Genomic DNA, 25179 nt, shown 5'->3' on the forward strand with positions numbered 1-25179 from the left:
AAAACTTTAAGTATTGGGTTCTCTGTGACTGGTGAAAGTGCAGGGTCTCCCAGATAGATTATATAAGGTTCTACTTAAGGAACTCCTTCAGACAAGAGGCTGGGGGGGGGGGTTCATTCTCAAGTCATTCACTCTTGGGAAATAGTAGGAATTTGAAATGTGTCAGTGCTTCTACAGGTACTATTCCCTTCTCTGAAACCCAGAGTACCTTTTACTTCTCCTGTTCAATAACAGCTCACCATTTTAAGTTTTTGTTGCTAAGCCATTTCTGTTTTTTATGGGGGTTTTTAATGGGGTTTTCTTCACAGACATATTGGAATACTTTGACATCTCTTTCTCCAGCTCATTTTACAGTTGAGGAAACTGAGGCAAACTGAGGAGACTTGCTCAGAAAGCATTTAAGGTCATATTTGAATTCAGGTCTTCCTGACTACCCCCATTGCTTTACCCACTGCTCCACTTAGCTGTATCATTTTATATTCTAGTTGTTTCAGTATTTGTCTTCTCTCCCTTACTAGACTGTGAGAATTAGGCTATATTACAAAGTTAAGGCTAGAAGGAATCTCAGGATTCATCTGGCTTAATCTCCTTATTTTACAGGAACTGGAGCCAAAAGGAATGAAGCATCTTGAGTCTGAGGTCAGCCAGACGGCAAGGAGCAGAGTCAGCATGTGAACATGGGCTCTTCGCTTCTACATCAAGGCTTCTTTGCGCTGTATTGGGACAGAAGACTTCAGTTACCTGACACGATCTATAGGACTTGGCCAAATGTCAGTCTCCTCATCTGTAAAAGGAGGGGTGGGATTAGGTGACCCCCAGAGTAGCTAGCTCTAGTTTGAGGACCCATGACTTGTGGGGACCTTACAGCAATCTGTAAGCTGTGATGCCATACTGAAAAGTGAGACGTCATTTTTATTGTTAATATTATTTAATTAAGTTCCTTACAATGCCCTGTGAAGGGCTGAGCACAAAGCAGGGAATCAGTAAATGTTTGCTAAATGAATGAAAGATGGGTCTTCTTAGCCCAGAAGCAATCTCCCGAAGCAAATTAGATGTTCTTAAAAGTTATGCTACCCCTTGAAGGTCCTAAGGATAAAGAGAAGCCCTTGTGAATGCCATCATTTGATCCTAGAAAGAGTTTCTGGTTTTCTTGAGGTGTCACCAGGGAAGCCTCTCCTGGTTGGGGGCAGGCTTGATCAGGGTCCCAGCTGGACTGCACCACAACATCCCTGAACGAACAAACTTCAGCACTAACTGACCGACGGCCTTCTTTCTGGTTCTCAGAAGCAGTCCCATCTGGGACCAGACCCACAACACTGCTGCCCAGAACGGCTGCACAACGTGCCGCGGAGGATGGGAGAGGCAGAGGCATTTCTCCTAATTGCCCGACCAGAAGTCAGGCCTGTTCTGGCCACACAGGTGATGGGAAAGGTCGGGTGGCAACCTTGGCATTGGTTATGGGAGTCACAGTGGAGCTGCATTATGGAAATCATGGTGCAGGAACACAAAGTCTTCTAGGTAACAAGGTGCATGTGTCCTGAATGAGGAATTAAGGAAAAGGGAAGCACAGGGAGGATGGTGCATTTCTATTACAGGTCTCCTGCCCAAGGGCAGCTGTGCTGCTTCAGCCCAAAAGCATCCTGGAGCCCGGGGTTCCTGGAATAATCAGCCCCCCTCGGCCTTCCAGCATGTGGTACCTACTCCCAGAGAAGGAGTAGGGAAGGAGGGGGAACGGGCGGTGTTGTGCTGGGCTCTGTGACAGGGCCTGCCACCGGTGATGATGTTGAGAACTGGGGCTACTGAAAGAGAGGAGGAATGAACAAACGGAACAATCCCAAGGGGACAGGGCTATGCCAAAGGATGCTGTTCTGGAGAACTCCAGGGCCCAGCAAGCCCTAAAGCTTTTCCAGCTCCCTTCTGCATTGTCCACCAACTACATCACACATGGCACCCTTGAACATCTCAGCCCTGACCAGGAGTCTCCAGTCCTTGACCCTTCCTAGCACCTTCTGTCACAAAGAAGAGAAAAGCTCTGGGAATCAGGGAGGTAAACTATTTCTGTAAGCTGAAACAAGAAAAAGCCCAGCTTCAGGAAAACCCACTGGATTTGTTATCAGATATTCTGGGACTAAATCCTTCCTTCTTTCACTTATCACCTGTGTGACCATGGCCAAGCCAATAAACTTTTCAGTGCCTTAGTTTCCTCATCTGTAAAATGAGGGAATTGGACTGGAAATAGGATCCCTTGGAGCTCTCAATCTAGAATCCTATAAAAGAGCTCTATTAGTTTTAAAGTATTCACATTATACAAAGCTTCCACAGAGTTCCTTTGGATAGTTGCCTCCCTAATGCATTTAAAATAGGATTCAATTTACAAAAATTTAATTTAGACAGCGCACTTCACTCTCTCCCTTCCCTGAACTCTATAGCCTTTCTCCTCTGACCATGAACATTTTATTAATTATACACTATCTGAAGCTGTTTCCTTAGTGAGTAGTGCGTGTCTCCTCATCCAGATTATGGACACCTCAGAGCAAGGCCTGTGTCTCCTCCAGAGCATAGCTAAACCCAGAATTGTTGGAAGATGCTCAAGAAAAGTTACTGATTAGATGATTTAATATTTCCAAGGATACGTGATTTCATTAGTACAAGGAACTCCCTCTCACCTAGATTGCAACCCCTCCCTTCCCTGCTTTTGTAGACAATTTCATGAATTGATTGATACATAAATACCTGAATTTAGAATACAGATAAGTTAGGAAGTGATTATTTAGTTTTTTGGCAGAAGGATTTGTTTGTTTTTCTTTCAAAAAAGAAGTCTTCACCAAAAATAAATAAATTAATCAATTTGTCAGTGTGACAGATTTAATCTGATTGACAAAACTGTAAGTGAACTAAGCTTGCATCTGAAATACTGAGGCCAATTTCCCCCATCAGTGTGGTGCGGGCTAATATGGCTCAGAGTAAAGCCATCTGTTGGAACACTATGGCAGGGAGCCTTTCACTGGACTGGACAATCTCTTAAATCCCTTTTGTCCCCGACGCTCTACGTATAAAATGCCCAGCTTCTTCACTCATTCCAATCTTTTTAACCAACAAAGAATTCATGGGCACTGTCTCCTCGGCCAGCCCAACCAAGCCCTCACCCTTTCACAGTCACACAAAGGGGTCCCCAAAGCGCCCGTTCCCCTCCAAGTCCCCGCTGGACCGGGCAGATCCCGCTACCGCTAATCTCCGGGCTGGGCGTTCTCCCGGGTGGCTCCGGAGGCCGGCCAGCACTGGCTCGGCGTGTATGCGAACGGAGGGAGCCCCCGCGGGCCGGCCAGCACTGGCTCCGCGTCTGTGCGAATGGAGGGAGCCCCCGCGGGCCGGCCGGCACTGGCTCGGCGTCTGTGCGAACGGAGGGAGCCCCCGCGGGCCGGCCGGCACTGGCTCCGCGTCTGTGCGAACGGAGGGAGCCCCCGCGGGCCGGCCGGCGGCGGAAGGAAGATCCGGCCACCGGCTCCGATGCAGGACACCTAGACTGTGTAAGCACTGGTTCCCAACAGATAAATGTAATCAAGGCTTATATGCTCACAGAAGCCAACAGGATGGGATTGTTTCACTTGAAAGATCAGAAGAAAATTGTAACTAATGTTGTGGAAAATTACTTTGATATTGCTTTCTCGGTGCAGCATCACAATTAGGGTGCAGTGTGAAGCAAAGGCAAAAATAAATGAATAGTAACAAATCAACACAAACAGCCACTGTCAGGAGTGCTTTGCTCAGGGAAGGGAATGTAAGCATTACTTAAAGTGTTATGGCCGGGCTTTCCCTGGCGTTCGGCCGCACTCATCGAGCTCTGCGCTTCCAGGCTAGGAGCCCAAGGCCTGCCTGGCCAGGAGCGGAGGACGCGCTTCTCTCCCAGGGAAACCCCCAGCACTCTGAAATTCCTCGGCCGCAAACAGGAGCTCTCTACTTGAACCCCAAAGTCAGAAGGCGGCTAGTGACAACATCCAAGCGACTTGGACTATTTGCTCCATCTAGGACAGGTCACTTTAATCTCTCTGTGCCTCAGTTTCCTTATCTGTAAAATGGGTAAACAGAACTCTGTGTGCCCGTGAACAGAGAGGGCTTTCTCTATAGGGGAACCCGCAAACAAGGAGCTTTGGGGTTCCTTGCTTCAAGGGAAGGGGCTCTCCCAGTCTCTGGCTGCCTTTTGTGGACAGATCTGAAGAAAGAAGCTGTGTGTGCAGGAATACAGCACTAAGGGTCACTGGGAACAGCAGGGTGGTCCCGCTGGCCCACTCTGCCTGTCGCTACTGAAATGCCAATGTGTCTCAGACTAATTTCTTTCACCTCCTGGGCTAATTTGCTGGTATGTGATGTCTCATAGCAATATTATTTAATTTAGTAATTAATATTTACATAGAACTTCAATTTGGGTTCTACTAATTTGAAATCTGGATAATTTAGACAGAATCTGGGCTGAAGTTTACTTTTGCAATATCAAAGACTGAGGTCGAGGGAGTTTTTTTAAACTTACTTAAGAGAACAAGCAGTGTCAAACATTTTTTTTAAAGTACTATTTGCATACAATCAATATGCTAATTACAAATTGATTTTGTTTACATATTAAAACAGATCTCAATAGGCCCTACTTAGGATACTCTTAGGGTTCATCTTATTGAGAGTATTGTACATACTTGAAAACAATAAAGAGGTATTGATTTATAGTTTCTCCGCAATCCAAATTTACATTAATTCGTACTAAATCTGTCCTATTTCTCCCCCTTCCCCATCCTTCATTATAAACTTTCAGATTTGGGACAATTATATTTACTAAACTAAATAGGGGATGGAAGGGGATGAATTGGATGATAGAAAATTCTCTTTCCTTTTAGGCACCATATTTTCTCCTTGCTTCTTTCTGTGTACTATGGCCATAGCCAAAGAAACCCCAAAATATGTCATTCTGGAGGGAAAAAAAGGTCTTATGCTGATCTTTCCCTAAATTACCAAGTGCTGATGGGGGTGGGGGAGGTAAATAAAGGGGAACAGCTCAAGAAAGCTGAGTTAAACCCAAAAGGAATTAACTTCTATGGAGAAAACTGACTGCTTTAATGAAAATCACTCTGTGATGGGAATTTTTGAATCTTTTAAAATTATTTGGGACTCAGAGTTGCAAATTTTGGCTAACATTAACCTCACCTAACTGAAAGCTGTCCCAAGGGATGTAAAAATTTACTTAGTCTTAGACATTCCTTAGATAAAAAGACAGAGGACGAATCTCAACTATTCCTGTCTCCTTGGGGACTGTAAATCCTTTTCTACTCAACCTATTGTGAATCTTCTTAATGTAGCTTAATCTATAACCTGATTTAATTTATCTATTCTTTACCTATGAAGTTTGTTTCCTTAGGGAGCCTATGAGATTATGACTGTTAACTGAGCTTGTTCAACTTTAATGACAATGAAGTAAGTATGGGATTATGAACCTATCTTTTTCTTAAATTTTATGACCGAAGAGAAATGTACAAGATTGCAATATGGAAATGAATTATTGCATTGCTACTCTGATGTAACTTTTCCTGTTTGAAACCTTGTTAGAATTCTGATGATTATTTAGGTTTTCTCTGAGGTCTGAATCTATGCTTGAGCATAATAATAAAGCCTAGATCCTTACACCTTCATAATTTCTGTATGGTAAATAATACATTTGGCGGCAGCAGTTATCCACCACATGAATTCAGAAGATTGTTGTTCAGTAATTTTGCAATCATGTTTGACTCTTCATGATCCTATTTGGGGTTTTCTTAGCAGAGATACTAGAGTGGTTACCACTTCCTTTTCCAGCTCATTTTACAGACGAGGAAACTGAGGAAGACAGGGTTAAGTGACTTGCCTAGGGGTACATAGCTAATAAGTGTCTGAGTCCAATATGAACTCAGGAAGATGGATCTACCTGACTGTAGGCCAATGTTCTTTCCACTGAACCACCTAGCTAACTACCCGGAGAGATGTTTCTTCTACAACAAAAGTGTGTATTACTTTCTGTAGGATGGTTGGTATCACATTTCAGCAGCACATCTGAATCATTGTCCAGGATGAGGAGTCTCTTATATTTGGTTCATATAGTCATAATTTTGGATCAAAAGGTGGCTTAAAGATCATTTAGACCAATCCCTTAAAGATAAGGAAACAGACCAAGCAAAGTGTTGACTTCCCAACATCACACAGATACTAACTTGAACTGAATGTAAGTCCTCTGACTTCTTTCCAGGGCACAAAGATGTTTCCTATCTGCCTCTGAGTCAAAGACAAATCTTTCCAGGATCTGAGACAGGTCTGCCTCATAATTGTATTTCTTCTTCTCATACATGTCTGAGGACATGTGGAGTCCCTCAAGATACAGACTCAGAGGGGGAAGATGGGGGGTACATCCTATTTATCATATAGTATCTTCTTAAACTGAAAGAGGTTGGGGAGCTATTAATAATATTGATGGATCCTGCTCTGTGCAGCCTAAACTAATGGACACCTAGTTCAGCAGACACCTTTGCTTGTCACACATTGTCTCTTGGCTTGACTTATAATTCTCTCAGGACATCAAAGTGTTGGGATGCACTGGTTTTAGGAGATGATCCCTTCCATTTGGTCTACCTTTAACTTGTCTTTTAGATTTTTTAAAATCTAAAGCATAGATTTCATTGGTATAGGGATCTCCTCCACCTACCAATGGGGATCTATCAGATTATCGCTACTAATAATCCTAGAGAGGTGCCTGGAACACTCCGAAGTTTGAGTTGCTAAGAATCATACAACCAGCCAGTAAACATCATAGGTATGATTTGAACACAGGAGATTTTCTCTCTCTATCGTGCCATGTGGTTTCTTAGACTTTTTAATAGGATTAAATATTGGCAGGGGGGATAAAGAGCTCTGAAAGTCCTCAAAATTAGGTACAGAGCCTTGGGAAGTTACCTATACCACATTGCAAACTGCACTGTTTCTTTGAGGGGAAAAGGAAGAACTCCCAAACAAAATGAATGGAATCATTATCCCTTGATGGCCATCTCACCACTAGTCCATGGTTCTTCTCCACTGAGCTAATGGAGCTCCAACATGGACCCAGAATCCCAAGAGAAATCTGTGCTGGGGCCTGGAATAGCATCAAGGGAGCCTTGTGAAGGTACAAACCTTGTAGTGATGTGGAAGACACTGTGAACACCAGCTGGGGAGACAAAGGGCACTAACCTGGTGTCTGCTGAGGGATGATTTCCACTGGATCTTGCAGGTGTATGAAGATCACAAGTCCTGCTGTCCCAAACAGCACGATGCAGGCGAACATGAATACCAGCCTCATAATTCTCACACTGGAGGCAGTCTGGAAGGTGGCCGTCTCACTTGGAGAAAGTCTCTCCTGAGCTCATTGTGCGCTCCTCCCTCATCGTCCTGGCTGCCGCTTCCTCCCGGCACCACCTGGAAGGGTTAAATGCATCCAGACCTTCAACCACCTCGGCTTTGTAAGCTCTACAAGGCCTGAGCCAAGGCTGCCCAGGAGATGAAGAAGATTGCTCGCTTTGTTAGGCAACCCCAAGGACAGGGCAGCTGGGGAATCTTCCTGACTGGCCAATAAGAAGGGGGAGCCAGGGAACCCCAACATTGCTAAAGGAGGACTGGGGAGGCAGCTTCTCCACTGCCAATCTCTCAGAGGACCCTCTAAGTCCTGGGCTGTCTCGCTGCTTTTGTTTTTACCTTTGTTAAGACACCAAGTAAACCTGAACAAGGTGAGATACCCTGGGATCTAAACCTCTGACGGCGAGGGGGACAGAGAGGACATACCACAAACGGTTAGCCTAAAGCTTTGCACCCAATCACTCACTCCAAGAACTCTAAAATTTGGGCACATTCCCTAGAGAAAATCAGTGAGAATGAAGTATACAATGAATGCCCACCAGGCTGGTCCAGGATAAGCAAGAGAGACTCTCAGGAGACTGTTGGTGGTTCCTAACTTTGACAGATCCTGTTCCCCCATTATACTTGTAGAGACAGACAGACAGACAGATAAACAGGCAGGCAGATAGAGGCAGCAGACAGACAGATGTAGTATATCCAGACCGCTAGATGGTACAGTGGACAGAGCACTGGGCCTGGATGATCAGGAACACCTGAATTCAAATCTTGCCTCAGACACTAGCCGTGTGACCCTACATAAGTCACTCAATGCTGATTTTTTCAGTTTTCTCATCTGTAAAATATGCAAACCATTTTAGTATCTTTGCTAAGACAACCTTAAATGGGTTTATGAAGAGTCAGACTCACTGACTGAAATGATGAGGTCCTGGGTCCCTGGGTGGGACTGGCAGAGAAAACCTGAAGTCCTGATGAGATTACTCCCTGAGGCAAGCAGGAATGGGGATCAGTTCAGCTTTACAGGCCTACCCTCTGTGGAGGTCTTGGGTAACCCCACTGTATCAATAAATCAGACATCAACCTCTTAAGCTTAAATTTCTCCTATGAATCTATCCATGGCCCACTATCTAATCCCTTTTGGGTTTGCCCACTATGACTTTTGGCTCTTGATATCTTTCTCCACACTCCTTTCTTTCTTCCTTCCTTCTTTCTTCCCTCTCTCCCTTCCTCCCTCCCTCCCGCCCTTCTTTCTTTCTTCCTTTCTTCTTTCCTTCTTCCCTCCCTTCCTCCCCTCCCTCCTCATGGTATCTTTCCTCTCATCCCCTCACCATGCCTCATGGTGTCTTTCTCCTTGTTAGAATTAACTAACTCTTTTAGGGTATCCCTTTTAAGATTTCGCCTGCACAATTAAGAGCATATTCCCACCTTATGGAGTATTCCCTTTGTCCTGGTTAATTATGAGTTTCACTGGGGAACATGTCTTCTCCATTGTTAATTATTAAAACTTCTTTCCTTGCTAACTGTATGCTCTCCCAACTCTATTTCATATTTACCATTCCTAGTGCCTATTGTACTTCTTCATTTTGTCTGTAACTTCTCATAAACAAATCTACCTTTTGCCAAAGAGAAAGATGAAATGTACACAGATATGTATGTATACATATATATATATATATATATATATATATATATATTTGTAAAATATGTACAAAATAAACATAAAGTAAGCTGGAGAAATTTGCCCAACATATTATATGACTGAACTCCAACATTTGGCGCTGCACCTCAATCTCATCATGTGGTGCTAAACTCCAAACACATCAAAATGACTGAACAACAACACACACATATACATGCATCTAAACCCCTCTTATCCCCATCTCTGGAAAATATGCATTTTTAAAATGAAAGACTCAGAGCTGTATTTCTCTGTGCCAAAGATCATAGATTTAGAGCCAGGAAGAATGTTAGAGTCCATCTAATCTCCTTATTTTATATATGAGGGAATTGAGGTGCAAAGAAGTATATTTTAGAATTGCATGGCCAATAAGTGACAGATAAAACTGGGATTTGAAACCGAACTCTTTGACTCCAAATCGGGCACTTTCTTCACTATTGGGACAGCTATAGAGGTTGCACAGCAGACAGAGTGTTTACCTGAACTCAGGTAGACCTGAATTCAAATCTGGTCCCACACATTTTTTATCTGTGTGATCTTGAGCAGTCACTTAACTTTTGTTTGTTTCCTCATCAGTAAAGCAAGGATAACAACAGCAAATATCTGGCAGGATTATTGTGAGGAACCAATGAGATCGTATTTGTAAAGCTTCTAGCCCAGTGCCTAGAACACAGTAGGTGCTTAATAAATGTTTGTTTCATTCTGAGGAACTTACGATGAAAAATATAAAGAACTGATGGTATCTAAATACAAATTGAAGCACACTTTTTTTTTTAACTTTATTTTTCTTGAGGGTTTTGTTTTGGACTATGTTTTCTCTCACAACATGACTATTATGGAAATGTTTTGCATGACTACACATGTATAACCTATATTGAATTGCTTGCATTCTTAATGGGGGAGGGAAGAGAATCTGGAATTCAAAGTTTTAAAAATTAATGTTAAAAAGTATTTTTATATATAACTGGGGAAAATAAAATACTAAAAACCAAAAAAATCCCACAAAAAGAAATGCTTATTTCCCTCCTTCCTATACAATACTACCCTCCTTGTCTCTCTCTAGGGAAAGAGTAAGGGCAAATTTCTCCTGCTTACTTTGCATTTATTTTGCATGTATTTTACAAATATATATATACACACACATACATAAATATACACACATACACACATACATGTATATACATATGTGTGTGCATGCCATCAACTTGTAAAATGTAACCTCTCTGAGGTCCAGGATGAGTCATTTTTTTGTCTTTATATCCCTATTGCCTAACACAATGCCTGGCATATGGCATATGCTTGGCAGATGCTTTTCAGGATGAGTTGTAAATTTTTAACAACCAATTCTCTGGATGTACATGAGGTAGGGTGGGGGTGGGTTGGTGTATGTGTGTGGAATATTCTTTTAAGTTAAATCTGCATTATTAATATTTTCTCCAACATTTTCTTCAGGCTCCACAATCAACAAAGCAATAAATCAAGACCTGATTTCCTACCAAAAAATTAGCAAGCAGCCCTTGAGCCTGAAGAAACTGGCTCCAGCATCCCCTGTAAATAAATGCTTGTGGACTGATATTGACTGATTGCTTTTGAGAACACTAATAATAAAAATAATAATAGCTAGCATTCCCATAGAGTTTTATGTGCCAAGCACTTTACAGCTATCATCTCATTTGATCATCACAACCACCTTGGGAAATAAATTAATACTGTTATCCATTTTACCACTCAGAAAATTGAGTTTAAATGACTTGTCCACAGTCACACAGCTGGTGAATATCCAAGACTAGAACTGACCTCTCCAGCCCTATCATTCTATCTACTATACCACTTAGCTGTCCCACTACCCTGCTTGATTGATTAGTTACTTTAAAAACAACAGTAATCATGCACATGGAAGGAGATTTATAACTATAAAATTCTTTATATCCATTATCCCATTTGGTCCACAAACCATCATATGAAGAAAGGAGAATCGGAATTATTGTCCATTTTCCAGATGGGAAAACTGAGGCTGAATGGGGACTAAGTAATGTACTAGCAGAGCCAAGATTTGAAACCTGGTCCTCTGAACTTAATCCCCTGGTTAAAATCTACCTGAAAGGGGAAATCAATCTCACAAGAATGAAACTGTAAGGTCACAAACATAAGGAATTCTGATGAAAAAGAATAGCGAGATCTGACTCAAGTGACAGATGTTTTTGCACAGGGAACTAAGGTGCCCATTTAGATTCTAGAATGACATGCAGAAAAGATGAAAGCACAAACTTAGTATGCACCAACTGCTAGTTTTATAGGAGGCATCAGTATGAAATGGCCATCAAAAAACTAATGAGATCTTAGGCTGCATTAATAATAACAGCTAGTATTTTTCCAAGGTTTCAGGTCTGCAAAGCTTTTTCTTGCAAAGTTTTATGGCAACCATCCTAAGGAGTAAGTGCTATTATCATTTTCTGTTGGTTTGTATGGCATTTGGGGTTAGGTGACTTGGTGAGGTCACACAGTTAGTAAGTGTGTTAAGTATCTAAGACCCTATTTGAACTCATGATCTCCTGACTCCAGGGCTGGTGCTCTATTCACTGAACACTAGCTGCCCCAAATGCAATTATTATCTCCATTTTACAGATAAGGAAACTGAGGTAGCCAGGGATCACCTTGCCCAGTGTCACACAGCTAGTGGGCATCTAAGGCTGAATTTGAACTCAGCTATTTCTGACACCAGGTCCAATACTCCATCCACAGTGCCACTGGGCTATCTACTGTTTTCTCTCTGTATTCTGCCCTGGTCAGAACGTATTTGGGATATTGTGCCCCATTTCAGGAGTCCCAGATAAGTGACATAGTCCTATAGAAACAAGATTGGCGCACCAAGCCTCAGAATGAGATGACGTCAGTGATGAACACTAAATAAAAAAGGTCTTAAATGTCAAAGATGAGAAGACCAAAGCAGACTAGAACTCTTCTTCCATGTAGAAGGGAATGATGAGAAAAGACAGAAAATTGAGCTACTCAATTCTTATTTTGCATTTCTTTTCTCTGCCAAGGAGAATGAAGTTTGGATGGAAACTGACCAAACTAAAATGGTTAAAAGATTTCAAAGACAGAAGTTATAGAAAAGGGACAAGAGAACAGATGTTCCAGTGGGTATAAATCTTCAGGGAATAGGCTATGAAAAAGCCAAAAGATTTAATTACCAGTTATTGCTCATGACCTCCAAAAGATCCTGGACAACAGAACAGAGGCCACATTACTGGGCAAGGATAGGTGCTGCCCCAATTTTTTTTTTAAAAAGATGCTGGGCAGGCTTAATTTAGACTTTTGGCAAAATTCTAGAGTATATTATTATTTTAAAATTTTAATTGGGTTTTTATTGATGTTTTTTATTTAACTTTTGTTTTACCATTCCATCCTGAACTAGACTTAGTCAGCTAATCCTTTAACAAACTTTTTAAAAGAAAAAAAAACTAACCAAAAATAACAACTATATCTGACATCACTTGCAGCATCCCACACCCACAGACTCATACCACTGTTCTGAAGGAAAGGAATTGTGTTTGTTTGGGTTTTTTTTCCAATTCTTCTGGGTGGGGGCAAACTTGGTCATTATAATCACCTAATATTTACTTTCATTTGTTTTGTACATTTTGCTAAAATTTTGTGGTCATTGGATATAGTTTTCTTGATTCTACTTACTTCACTGTATCAGTTCACATGCATCTATCTTCCCATGCTTATTTGAATTCTTATATTAGTTATTTTTTGCAACTCAATAATATTCCATTACATTCATAATTTGTTTAGAGATTCCTCAAAAGAGGAGAATCTGTTTGGTTTCTAATTCTTTGCTACCACAAAATGTGTGACTATGAATAATCGGGTACATACAGGGTCCTTCTTCCAAAACAGTGTTTAGAAGGATGGGATATTAGCATTTAGAAAGGGAAATATGCATCATTAAGACTTAGAATGGTTTCATCAAAAATAGCTCACACCAGACTAACCCCATTTCCTTTTCTGATAGGGTAACTAACATTGGGTATCTCTTAAATGGTATCTATCAAGGTATCCTGTCCGGTCTTAACATAGTCCTATAATATGGGTTCTTTGAAAGCAAGGATTACTTCATTTTTAGTTTTGTTTTTCCCAGTGCCTAGTACAGTGCCTTTCATACATAATAAATGTTCATCAGATTATTAAAATGAATTGTTATAGCCTTTGAAGCTGCCTTTTCTTCTATGGAGTCAAATGCTTTATTTCCCTCAAAAAACAATGAACAATAAACATGGTATTAACAGCCTCAAAATCTCTATGAAGATGTAGTATGTTTGGAAATTAACTGTGAAGGTCAGCCTCTCTTCTCTTACTTCCCCATCAAAGAGCCACCTCCTCTTTACCCCCTTCTTCACCTGCCACATTACCTTCTTATCAAAATCATAAAGATGAGGACATATTTGTTAATGTTTTCTTGATATGGGGATGGGAGGCAACAGGGCAGGGTATGGCATAGTACAGTAGTACAAGTCCTGGTCCTGAAATCTGAGAATCAAGGTTTAGATTCCACTATCATTGCTTTCTACCTATGTAATCTTGGGCAATGAGAATAGCCAGCATTTAAATAATGCTTTAAGGTTTGCAAAGTGCTTTACAAATATTATTTTACTTAATCCTCACATCAACCCTGTAAGGTAAGTGTTATTATTATTGCCATTTTATAGATGGAGAAACTGAGTCTGAGAAGCTAAGAGACTTGCCCAGGGCCAATAGCTATTAAGTATCTGAAGCTACATTTGAACTCAGGTTTACCAAACTCCAATTCTATCACTCTATCCACTGCACCAATTTAGCTTCCTACAAGTCACTTAGGGTCTCAATTTCCTCATCTGTAAAATGAACTTAGTCTATATGAGATCACTTTCAGCCTTGTTTCTATACCCTTTGGGTAGGAGGAAAGAATATCATCCATGATTGCTTTTTACTTTTTTATTATTATTTTCTTGATTTATCCAAATGATCTTGGTATATTTCAATCTGAGATACCCTGAGGAATCATTTCTAAGTGACTTCAAAACTGTCACCTCCAGTACGTGTGTGTGGTGGGGTATATCTGGTCCAGATCTAACTGCCCTTCCCAGTTGTATCATTCCATGGGCCATTTTCAGTTGCTTACACAGCTGTGGCTTTAGAATCACCAAAATATGTACATTTCCAGTGTTACAGGGCTTGGGGATGGAGGGAACCTTAGAAATTATGTAGCTCAATCTTTTCATTTTATAGAAAAGGAAACTGAGTCCCAGAAATGTTAACGACTTTGCTCAAAGTCTGATGGGAACAGGGGTGAGTTTTGAACTTAGGTAAGTCAGGACTCCAGATCCCATGCTTCTTTCTTGGCAATCTTACCAAAGTGGTAGAGGAGGCAGTATGGAATAATGGGAAGAACGCACATCAGGAAATCAGGAGATTTGACAAGACTAGATGGTCCCTAAAGTCCCTTCTAGTTCCAAGAGTCTGTGACAAAGTCTGACTGACGTATTTTCCATATTTATCTTACTTGAAATGTTACTTTTTGATGTGATTTCTCTGAGTCTGAATGGCTGGCTCCTGGGCTATGCCAGAAGCTATGTTGCATTCATTATACTTATAGGTTTTCTAGATTATGAATTCCCTTGTGCTTAAGAAAGTCTGAGTACTACCTGAAAGGTTTTCAGAATTCATAGGTTTTCTCTCCACTATAAATTCTCTTATGGAGATTAAGATCCGAGCTCCTCTTGATTTCTTTTCCACATTCACTACATTTATAGGGTTTCTTTCCAAGGTAAATTCACTGAAGCTGAATAAGGTCTGAGTTTTGATTTAAGGCTTTCTCACATTCAATACATTTATAGCATTTCTCTCTCCATTCTCTCTGATGTTTAAGAAGCTCTGAGCTCTACCTAAAATTTTCCCACACTTATTACATATATAGAGTTTGTCTCCAATATGAATTATCTGATGACAAATAACTGAGTTCCATTTTGGAATGATAAAAAATAGATTTTTATAGTAATGTTTGCAAATCTCCATTTTGCATCTATTTGTTAAGCCTTTCAGTTTCAAGTCTATGCTTTAGGAATGAGTCTCATGTCAGGGTTTTGCAAGATTCTTTTCCCTTTCATTGTTTTTTATTTTGTGAGGTGATCTTGATTTTCCACTATAGAATGCTCTGCAAATAAACTTGTACTTGAGATAGGGGTTGTTCTTGATTGTCATTCCTTCCAACCTGGCAAAGAAATTAAGTATTTGTTGGCTGAGACAGCTTCTTGGCTTTTTTGACCTCTTGGGTTGTAATAATTCTTTTATACCAGTTGAATTTTTTTCTAAGAAGTTATAATCATAGTTAGTGTCTTTACTTTTATCCATTTCCTATTTTTCATCATCAATAGCTAGTTTAATAGAGCTATAATAATTGCATACAGTATTCTCTTATTTTTATTCTTTCTTTTAATTTAGTATTGGCGGTTTGAAAGCATCAAATAATCTTGTTCAGAAATTACTTCCATAATTGTTTTTGTTCAGTCATTTCTGTCTTGCCTGACTTTTCATGGTCCCATTTGGGGTTTTCTTGGCAAAGATACTGGCATGGTTTGCCATTTTCTTCTCCAAATTTTATATAAGGAACTGAGCTAAATGTGGTTAAGTGATTTGCCCAGAGTCACAAAGTGACTGATATAATGTCTGAGGCTAGATTTGAACTCAGGAAAATGAGTCTTCCCTATTCTAGGCATGGCACTGTGCCACATAACTGTCCCATTTCAATAGTTAGCAATTACTGATTACTCTATCAGCAGATGGTCATCTCCTAATATGATGTTGCTCATTGTTCAACATGTCCTGTATTTTATGACATTTTTCTTGGGAAAAAAAAAAGTATTCCTGATACATAGATAAAATTTTGGAATAAACTACAAGTATCAATACTCTTGCATTTTTTTCTTTTTGATACTGAACCGATTTTTTTCTCTATATTATTCAGGACCCATCTTTGCATTAAAATCACCAGATAATAAGGTATATGTTGATTAGTTTCAAAGAATCTTTTAAAGTTCAGCAGCAATTATCTTAGTAATTGTCTTTTTGCCTACATCCATCATGAACCTTGCAAAATGAGATGATTAAGTATCCCATGAAATGATGGGTTTTTTTTTATTGCCTTTGATTATGCAACGAAGCCAACTCTGCCAAACTCTTAACTTCTTCTCCAGGGACAATCTTTAGCTTGTCTTTCCACCTACCCACAATTTCTAAAGACGTGTTCTGATGTCATTCATTGCAAGACAGAGCTATAAATGTGGCTCAGTTCCTTCAGTAGTATATGAATTCTGGATGTGGAGAGAGACCTCACATTTAGAGAACCATTAGTTGACATTTTTAGGAGAACTGAAAGCAAAGATTTGTTGTACCCTCTGATCCCTTTTGTGCTGTGATCTCTGGCAAAACAGGAGGGGTTCACTCAGAACTACAAGTCAGCTTGTCTTTTTTCTTGCTGCACGGGCTCTCCCATGGCCAAATAATCGATCACCTAGAAATCACACAGCCAGTGATGCGCTTCTCTGCACTCATCCAGGTGATTCTTGAACAGGAAGTGCCATCTTTTTTATCAGGGCCATTCACAGAGCTTTTCTAGCTTTGTAGAACCTGTCACAGATTGTGAGCTGCTGGCACAGCCTTCAAGAGCCCAAGACTACCAGAACACCATGACATATGAGAGGAGGAGGTTCAGAAAATGTTTCTGACCCATCTGCAACAATAATAGCCCTTCTCTTGGTTTTCCAAGGTCTGTATTCCTTAAACAAACAATTAATGCATTCACTTTTGGGTGTTTTTGCACAACTGCCAGTTATCTATACTGGGTCCCTCCAAATCTTCTCTTTTGATCAAAGAAAAATAACTAAGTAAACTCAGCTAAAAAAATGACTAAAACTGACCACGTATGCAACCATTTGTACCTAAAAATAGTAATGGTCATCATTAATATAACACTTTAAAGTTTGCAAAGCACTTTACAATATTATCTCATTTTATCCTCAAAACAACCATAGAAGATGGGTACAGTAATCATCCCCGTTTACAGATGAGGAAACTGAGGCAGGTAGTGGGTTTGGTGACTTGCCCACATAGCAGGTAAATAAACTGGATTTAAATTAAGGTCTTCCCGGCTTCAGCTCGATCCACTGACTAGACATGTTTTTCAGCCATTTCTCTGAATAGCCATAGTTGGAATGGCCACATCCTGAAGATGAGGGAATTGAGGAAAATGGGTGCAGATCAATGATTTTCAAGAAAGGATGCATAAACAAGGAGGTAGGTAGGCAGGATGATCTCCCCTCAGATGAGCACAGAGGACACCAGGCGCTCTGCTAATGGCACAGTAATGAGCACACTGTTGCCGGCATGCCGGTGGGCACACTGCTTACCTAATGATGATGGGCATGCTGTTGACTGTGTAACAGTGGGTACTCTGCTCATTGCTCACTGGTGGATACTCTGCTTACAGGGAAATGGCGGGCACACTGTGTTTATGCCACCGGAGCGGGTGTCCTGTTAATGGTGTGACAGCAGACATGCTTTTTATGGTGGGATTTCCAGGGGCAGAAGCCCAAGGAGTGACTGGCCTAGAGTACAATCTCAGGCACATGATTTCTGGTGATATAAAGGGCAAGTGTTTATGGCATTGTGGAGAGGGCACTGCCAGGGGACAGGGTGATGCAGCGGGTAAAATGCCAGACCCGGAGTCAGGAAAATCTATGTTCAAATCTGCCCTCAGATACTGTTTAGCTGTGGGACTGATCAAGTCACTTAACCCTGCTTGCCTCAGTTTCCTCATCTGTAAAATGAGCCGGAGAAGGAGATGGCAAACCACCGCAGTATCTGCCAAGAAAATGGGGTCATTAAGAGTCAGACGCAATTGAAATAACTGAATGACAACAAGCTATCCACGTTGTGAGAGTGAGGGTGCTGATTTAGGTATAACGATTGACTAATTATCACTTTATGCAATGATAGTTATTAGAATATGACAACAAACGTGTTTCCGTCCAGTAGGATAGTAGGTAAATCATTTTTCACTTGCACCAGTAAATTACTTATTCTTTCTCTTCATTGCTTCTTTCAAGCAACACACAGCAACCGGCTAAAACTGCCTCTGTGGACAGGTCCGGGAGGGGTGGGAGCCCGCAGTGGGGCAGAGGCTGGGCAGGGACAGCTCTGACGTGGGGCAGATGCCGCTCAGCTCCCAGGCTTGGAGAGTAAGGAGGGGTTTGTGGTTGCCTAAAAGATGGGCCAGGGTGAGGGGCACAGGCCCCAGAGTCGGCCCGAGCAGGGACGTGGCGATGGCGTCCCTTCCGCAGCCTGCCCTGAAGGCTCAGTCCTTCCCTGAGCATTTTCACAACTGCTAGCTGTTAGAACAGGAGCCTGTGGAGAGAAACAAGGAACCCCCCGGGGGGAAGAGCTGGGGCCCTGATGCCCAGGACAAGGCCCTTCCTGAGGAGGATCGCCAGGCTCAGGCCCGGACGCGCGGAGGGAGCTCCCTAGGACTTGGACTGAGCCATAATGCTCCCGATGGCCCCTAGAAAGTCAGGGCCTGTTACCCTGGGAGGAACTAGTGCCCCACAGTCCCTGGCTCCTGACAACAGGGAGACCCGCTGGGAGAGAACTTCCTCCGGTCGGTGACCCCCGGACTCCTCTTTTAGACGCTCTGGCCTGAACGCTTGGAAAGCAGATTTGGAAGGTCATATAGGTCAGAGCCCAGATAAGGAGACCGATGTGTCTTCAAGGTCACCCAGCTGGGACAAAGCCTCGGTTCCCAACTCCCAGCCCCGGGCCTTTCCCCACCATTGTGTGCTGCTTCCTCAGCATCTCAAAGAAGCTTCAACTGGCTTTGAAGTTGGCTGAAGCCTCAGCGCCAATTGCAGTGTATGTATATGAAGAAATGTTGAGGGATCAGAAAAAAAAGTGAGAATCTGGGACATTCTCCAGCAATTTCCCTTGGAAAGTAGACATCCCAACTTCTTGGTGTCCAGCTGCTGGGCGAACCCATTTCACAGATGGAAGAAAGCGAGTCTGGGGCCGGGCCTGACGCTGCGTGCGTTTGCTGAGCATTACCAGTCCCGCAGCTGGCTGGGAGCCGTGCCCAGTTACACGTTGGGAGGAACGAGACCGTGTGTGGCAGCTAGGATCCTGCCCGGAACCGGTCTGTCCTTCCTCCCCTCCTGGGCCGCAGGCGTCGGGCTGACAGGGCCTGGCAGAGCGGAATCTCTAATGGGCTCCCTCTGAGGGGAGACTGTCCATCATGCCCTGGCTGCCGCTCGCACGCACCCAGGCAGCATGTTAATAAGCCCTGCCAGTTGTTCTCTGTGGGAAGTTGGTGCTGATGCAGCGGGCAGCTCCCATGAAATACCCCTTGTCGCCGCTCCCCCCCTGCCTCTGAGGTGCCTCTGAGGTAGGTCCTGATCCCACCATCGTCTGCACAGGCCGGGGGACCGGAGAAATCAGGGGTGGGCAGCTCGCTGGGGGGACACTCGCCTTGGCGGGCAATGGCTCTGAGCCTGGCTGGAGTGCTGAGCAACAAAAGGAAGGGGAGCCCTCCTCCACAAGTCTGTCCCTGCCCCACAGCCACTGCCTTTCTCCCCAGCCCTCAGCCATCATCCTCCATCGGACGCTCCCCTTCCGGCTTCCTCCCTGTCTGTTCTCCATTTGGGACTCCCCCTGGCTTGCACGGAGCCCTGACTGTAGGACTGTAGGACAAGGTCATGACGGAGCCGAGGACTCCTGTGGTAGGGTGTGGGTTTTGTGTTTTTGGTCAGCTTCGGGGGTTTTGTTTAGGCCGCTGTTACTTTGCAACAGGAAGCTTTCCTGTCTCTCCCCAAGTCTGTGCACTCGCGCAAACATATTTTATTCAGAGTAATAACAGCTTTGCAGTTCATAACATTCTTGGCAAGGTTCCCCCAAGTGCAACTGTCTGACAGACAACCTATCATTGGCTGGGGTGGCCCAACCGGAGTCACAGAGAAGAGAGCTAATCAGGAGGATAAGGGGACCTCCCAGGGTCCTGGGGTCGGGGCAGGGGAAGATGAAAGCCCACCAGCTCCTGGCACTCCAACACGCGGCAATTAAAATTCGGCTGCCTGGGGCCGCGTGGTGCAGGAAGGCCACATGCAGTCTTCCCCCTTCTCTCCCCACCCTCTCCCTCCGGCACCCCCTCAACTACCGCAAAGGGAACGAGCTACAAGTTCAAGACCGGCAAGCCTGGCACAGCCCTTAAGAAGTTCTAAATTACAGGTTCAGGCTTCTCCTGTCTTCACTTCCATGTAATTGTTTTTTTCACTCAGTTGACTTTAATTAACCTGCCCTCGGCCTGTGAGCTCAGCAAACGTGAAGGCTCTTTCCCCCACGCATGCCCAGCGCGGACTTCCCGCCATCCCAGAGCCTTTGAGATCCGGGAGGCACAATGAGCTTTTATAAGTCAGGAAGGGACTGGCCTCCTGCATTGAGTGAAGCCGAGGTTGGGGATTCGCATGGTTCTGGAACCTTCCTGGGGAATTTTCCTCCAGAGGCTGCCCTGACCCTCCCCCCGGCTGCTGCGAGGGCCCAGGGATCCCCTTCCCCTCACAGCCACCCAGGGAGGACTACCGAAGGACCCTCCTGGACAGGCGCCCTTAGAAAACAAGGTGCGGGCACTCCTCTCCTCCCACCGCGGAAGCACTGCTGGGAATAAGAGGGAGCTTCCTGCCTCCTGCAGAAGCCCGGGGCGCCCCTCACAGCCAGCCCCAGCCCGCGGGCCGCTGCCAGACGGCTTCCTGCTCTGAAAGGCGGCCCGCATCGGGCCCAGTGTCCCCGAGCCCCCGGGGGTCAGGCCCGTCCTCCGCTGGCTGTTGCCTTGGAGTTCCGTCTCCAGGGAGGTTCCTCCCCACGGGGCTCAGGAGGAAAGCTGAGCAAACAAAAGCTGCAACAGGTTGGCACCTTGCTCAGGGCCAGGGAGAGAGGCCGGGGCTGGCTCTCCATGCAACAGCGGGTCCTGGCGAGAGCCCCTGCGCGTGGTGCGGTTGTGTAACTGCGGAAGCTCGCCCAGCTCCCAACCAGAGACCCCGGGGGCGAGGCAGAGGGACAGGCGCCCCGAGGTGCATCTTCAGAGCCGGCGGAGTGTGCAGCCGCCCCCGGCACAAACACCCACCCACATGTGTGCTCCCAACCACCTAAGTGCCCATCTGCCCAGCCCAGCTCCCACTCACGGCACGAAGCCTGTGCGCACGTGTGCGAGCAGGGACCTGCAGCCCCCTGGAGACACACACTTCGTTTAAACCCCTCCTTTGTCAGCACGACAAAGAACAGCAGAACTAGTTTCTGGTTTCAAAAGTGGGGGTGCCGCCACAGGGCAAACAAGCCAACTCTGGATCAGTGGGTCCCTCAGAGAGGCAGGGGCGGCTTCACGAGAACTATTTCCCCACATCGCCATTCAATTCAATTTAATTAAATGAGGTACCTTCTCCATCCTAGGGTAGAGAGACAGGCTCTGCGTTTGGAACCAAGAGAACTGGATTACTGAAAGGGGGGAGGGACTTGGGAAACAAAGCTCAGTTGTCAAAAATCCATGTTTCCTTCTCTAATCATCCCCAGTAGACCTGTTGACATCACTGATTTTTGTAAAAACAAAATATCCGCCCCTCCCACATCTGCACAAACAAAAAACATGACCTGGCAAACAGAAATCCAATTAACTTTTTCACCTTGTAACCAGTGCCATAGTTAAGGGATGTGCCTTCATTTCATTTCCTCATTCATTGGATATTTCAATCCAGCCCTTTGTGGAATCCCATCAGGCTCCAGACAGCAGAGAAATGAAGCCTGCAGCTGAGACCAGGCTCTGCAGAAGGAGACTGGGAGGGTCCAGGTACCTGAGGGAGGCGGGGCAGCTCGGGTCACCAGGACAGCATCGCCCCCCACGCCTTCTACACCTGCCAACTCTGGGGCTCGAGGTCAGAGGCCTTCCCAGCGGCCTGTCCCAGTGATCCCTGGCCAAGTTCCACACACAGTCCTGTCACCTGGGAGCGGTGCTTGTTCCCTCCCCCACACAAAGGCAAGTGTGAGGCTGCTATGGCAACTTCAGCCAGAGAAAGCCAGCCAGGCTGCTCTCACCTGGACTCAGGCAGCCCGGCCCAGAAGTGGGCTGGGAGGCCCGGCAGCCAGCTCCTCACAGCTGGGCGCATCTGGCTGCTTCCCCGCACCCGGCCCTCTCAGCTTCCCTGCTACAGCCATCTCAGCTAATTTGTTTCTCCCAGAAACAGTACAAACATCCTCCCCCAGAGAGCTCCACCTCCATCTGTTTGCTCAGGGAGATTCTGGCTCACAGCTCCCACTTATTCCTGAGACGGCTCTCTCCTTGTTTTCATTTTTAGCTCATTAAAATTCTGCAGCCAATTAACACAAAGCACTAAAGGTAACATTAAATCTGCAAAGATTACCTTCAGACTTTAGACCTGCATAAAAATAGTTACTGGGCCACCTAGGTGTGCTGCAAATGATGTGAAAGAAGTAGAGTTGGGAGGGGGAGGTAGGGCGAGAAGGGCTGGGCGCCTGGGAGCCAAGAGACCTGGATTCAGGTGATCCTGAGCAAATCACTTCTCCTGGGCTTTGGTTTCCTTGGTATAAGGAGTGTGGGAGTGGGGTGAGAGGGAGGGGAGCGGGGCTCCATGAATCCATGAATCAACTGAGATGGTCTATGTGCATTATTTTTTATATTTGCCTTTGCAAACACCAATTTGATCCTTTTCTAGACCAGGAAAAAATTTACTTCTCAGTTCTTATGTTACCATAGGGATCATAGATTTTAGTGCTGGAAGGGACTTGATGTATCATCTCTCTAGCCCCTCATGTTACAGATGAGGAAAATCAAACCCATTTGCCCAGAACATAGAGCTACAGGTGTCTGAGGCAGCATCGAAAGCCAGGTTTTCCTAACACCAAATTTGGGTTTTATTCACTGCAGTGTTGTGATTGTAGTAATCTTTCTTTTTTTTTCCCTCCTAAGTATTTTATTTTTTCAAATACATATAAAGATGGTTTCTAACATTCATTTTTCTAAGACTTTGTGTTCCAAATTTTTCTCCCTTCTTCCCTTACTTCCCAACTCTCTCCAAGACAGCAAGAATCTGATATGGTTTAAACATGTACAATCCTTTTAAACAAAATATATAATTTTTGATTCCTTTTCCTGCTCTAGAATTTTGTTTTAGTACCTCAGTTACTTTTTTTTGCTTTTTGCTTTTTATTTCCAAAATATATCCATAGTTTTCAACATTCACCCTTGCAAAATCTTGTGTTCCGACTTTTTTCTTTCTCCTTTCCCTCATTCCCTTTTAGACAATAAGTAATCCAATATATTTTAAACATGCACAATTTTCCATACATATTTCCACAATTATCATGCTGCACAAGAAAAATCAGATCAATAAGGGAAAAATGAGGAAAAAAGCAAAAATCAAACCAAAAACAACAAAAAAGGTGAAAATACTTGTGGATCCACATTCAGTCCCCATTATCCTCTCTCTGGATACAGATGGCTCTCTCTATCACAAATCTATTGGAACCAGCCTAAATCACCTCGCTTTTGAAAAAGAGCCAACTCCATCAGAACTTATCGCTTCTTGTTGCTGTTTTACCTCAGCAGCCTCTTCCTACCTTCCTACCTAAAGGAGCAGAGACCAATCATCATTATTGCTGCTTTCTGTGGGATACTCCTTGAGCATCTTCACTGTCCTTCCTGAGTGATCATATTACTGAGACCTTGGGACAGAATAGTTGGGTTCTTGAAAGTCCAGAATTCGCTTTTTGTAAATCATGTACCTTGGGACAGGATGGTTGGGTTCTTGGTGGATCCACAATTCACTTTTTGTAAATCACTTAGCTGTACAAATTGAAGTTTAGGGAGGATTAGTTGAAGTGTTTTTGAGAAAAGACACTTGTCAGTTTTTTCTATTTGTATCCTCAGCATCTTAAATGTACCTGGCACAACATGTATTTAATAAGTGATTGTTGACTGGGATGTTTAGTTTGATGGCAAGAGTAGGAGGGGGGGGGAGAGGAGCAACAAGAATCTGAAGACCTTTATGTAAGAGAGAAGGTATGATTTGTTCTCTTAGGACCTAGGAGGCAGGACTAGGAGCAATGAATGAAAGCTATAGGGAATTCAACTTGGAGTAAGGGGAAAAAAAGCTTCCTAACAAGTACATCTAAAAGTGTAACAGGCTGCTTGGAAGTACTGAGCTTTTCTTCTTTGAAGTTTTCATGCATAAGTTGGATGGAAACCTGTTGGGAAGATGGTAAAAAGGCTTCTCAGTAGGGGTGAGACAAGATGGAGTCTAGAGTCCTTTCCAAAAATCCTTAGATCCACAATTCTGTCAAGGCCAAATAACCTCTCCAAGGCCTCAGAGCTAATTAATAATAGGGCTTTGAAGGGATGAATCCCAAATCCCCACACTCCTGTTATATGTTTCTTTCTGATGCTATCCGAGTGGCTTGGGAGTTAGGAATTGCAAACGGTGATCATCTGACTGAACAAACTTTGAACAGAAGAGCCATTTTAGGGGCTGTGGGCTCTGTCAAGCACCAAGTTTCATCCCATGTGGGGTGATCAGGTCTTTGCCCCAGTGGGCCAATACAAGGAGGAGAGCACCTTCCCTGTATGGACCACTCACCGTCTCTGTGGCTCTGTTGGTCTCCACTTCCAACTCACTCTCTCATTGTTAAAGTACCTTTCTCATCCAAGACTGTACAAGACTGTGTGGGTTAGAGGCTGCCTTCACTCCAATTATACCCAAGATCACACTGCATGCTATCTCCCTGTCCCCCTCTCCTACAGAGAAATTTGCTTGGGAGCAAGAATTCATAGGATTTTAGCCTTTGGAGCCAAGGAAGAAGCATCTGAAGTCATGTAATCCAACCCTCTGATTTTACAGAAGATGTATACAATGGTTAAGTGAGTTGTTCAGTCACATAACTAGTAAGTGTCTGCCACAGAATTCTCCTAACTCTTAAGTTCAGTGCCCTGTAGACTAAACCACACTACCTTCCCATTC

At 43.8% G+C, this 25179-nt stretch overlaps 1 protein-coding gene across 2 annotated transcripts in view; it reads right to left on the reverse strand.

Moving 5' to 3' along the window:
- CHST8 (carbohydrate sulfotransferase 8) overlaps positions 1-25179 on the reverse strand; it is a 209619-nt gene that overhangs the window by 135324 nt on the left and 49116 nt on the right. Inside the window, exons 1-2 of one of the 2 annotated variants that reach the window (XM_051979731.1) lie at positions 21832-22138; positions 7237-7461 (exon numbers count right to left, since the gene is read on the reverse strand). In XM_051979731.1, the coding sequence (XP_051835691.1) occupies positions 7237-7345 (109 nt within the window). In that variant the 5' untranslated portion in view covers positions 7346-7461; positions 21832-22138. Of the gene's footprint in view, positions 1-7236; positions 7462-21831; positions 22139-25179 lie in introns of those variants that run through there. The other variant, XM_051979730.1, reaches the window with a different exon arrangement.

The sequence above is a fragment of the Antechinus flavipes genome, chromosome 2, assembly GCF_016432865.1.
Source record: "Antechinus flavipes isolate AdamAnt ecotype Samford, QLD, Australia chromosome 2, AdamAnt_v2, whole genome shotgun sequence".
NCBI lineage: Eukaryota > Metazoa > Chordata > Mammalia > Dasyuromorphia > Dasyuridae > Antechinus > Antechinus flavipes.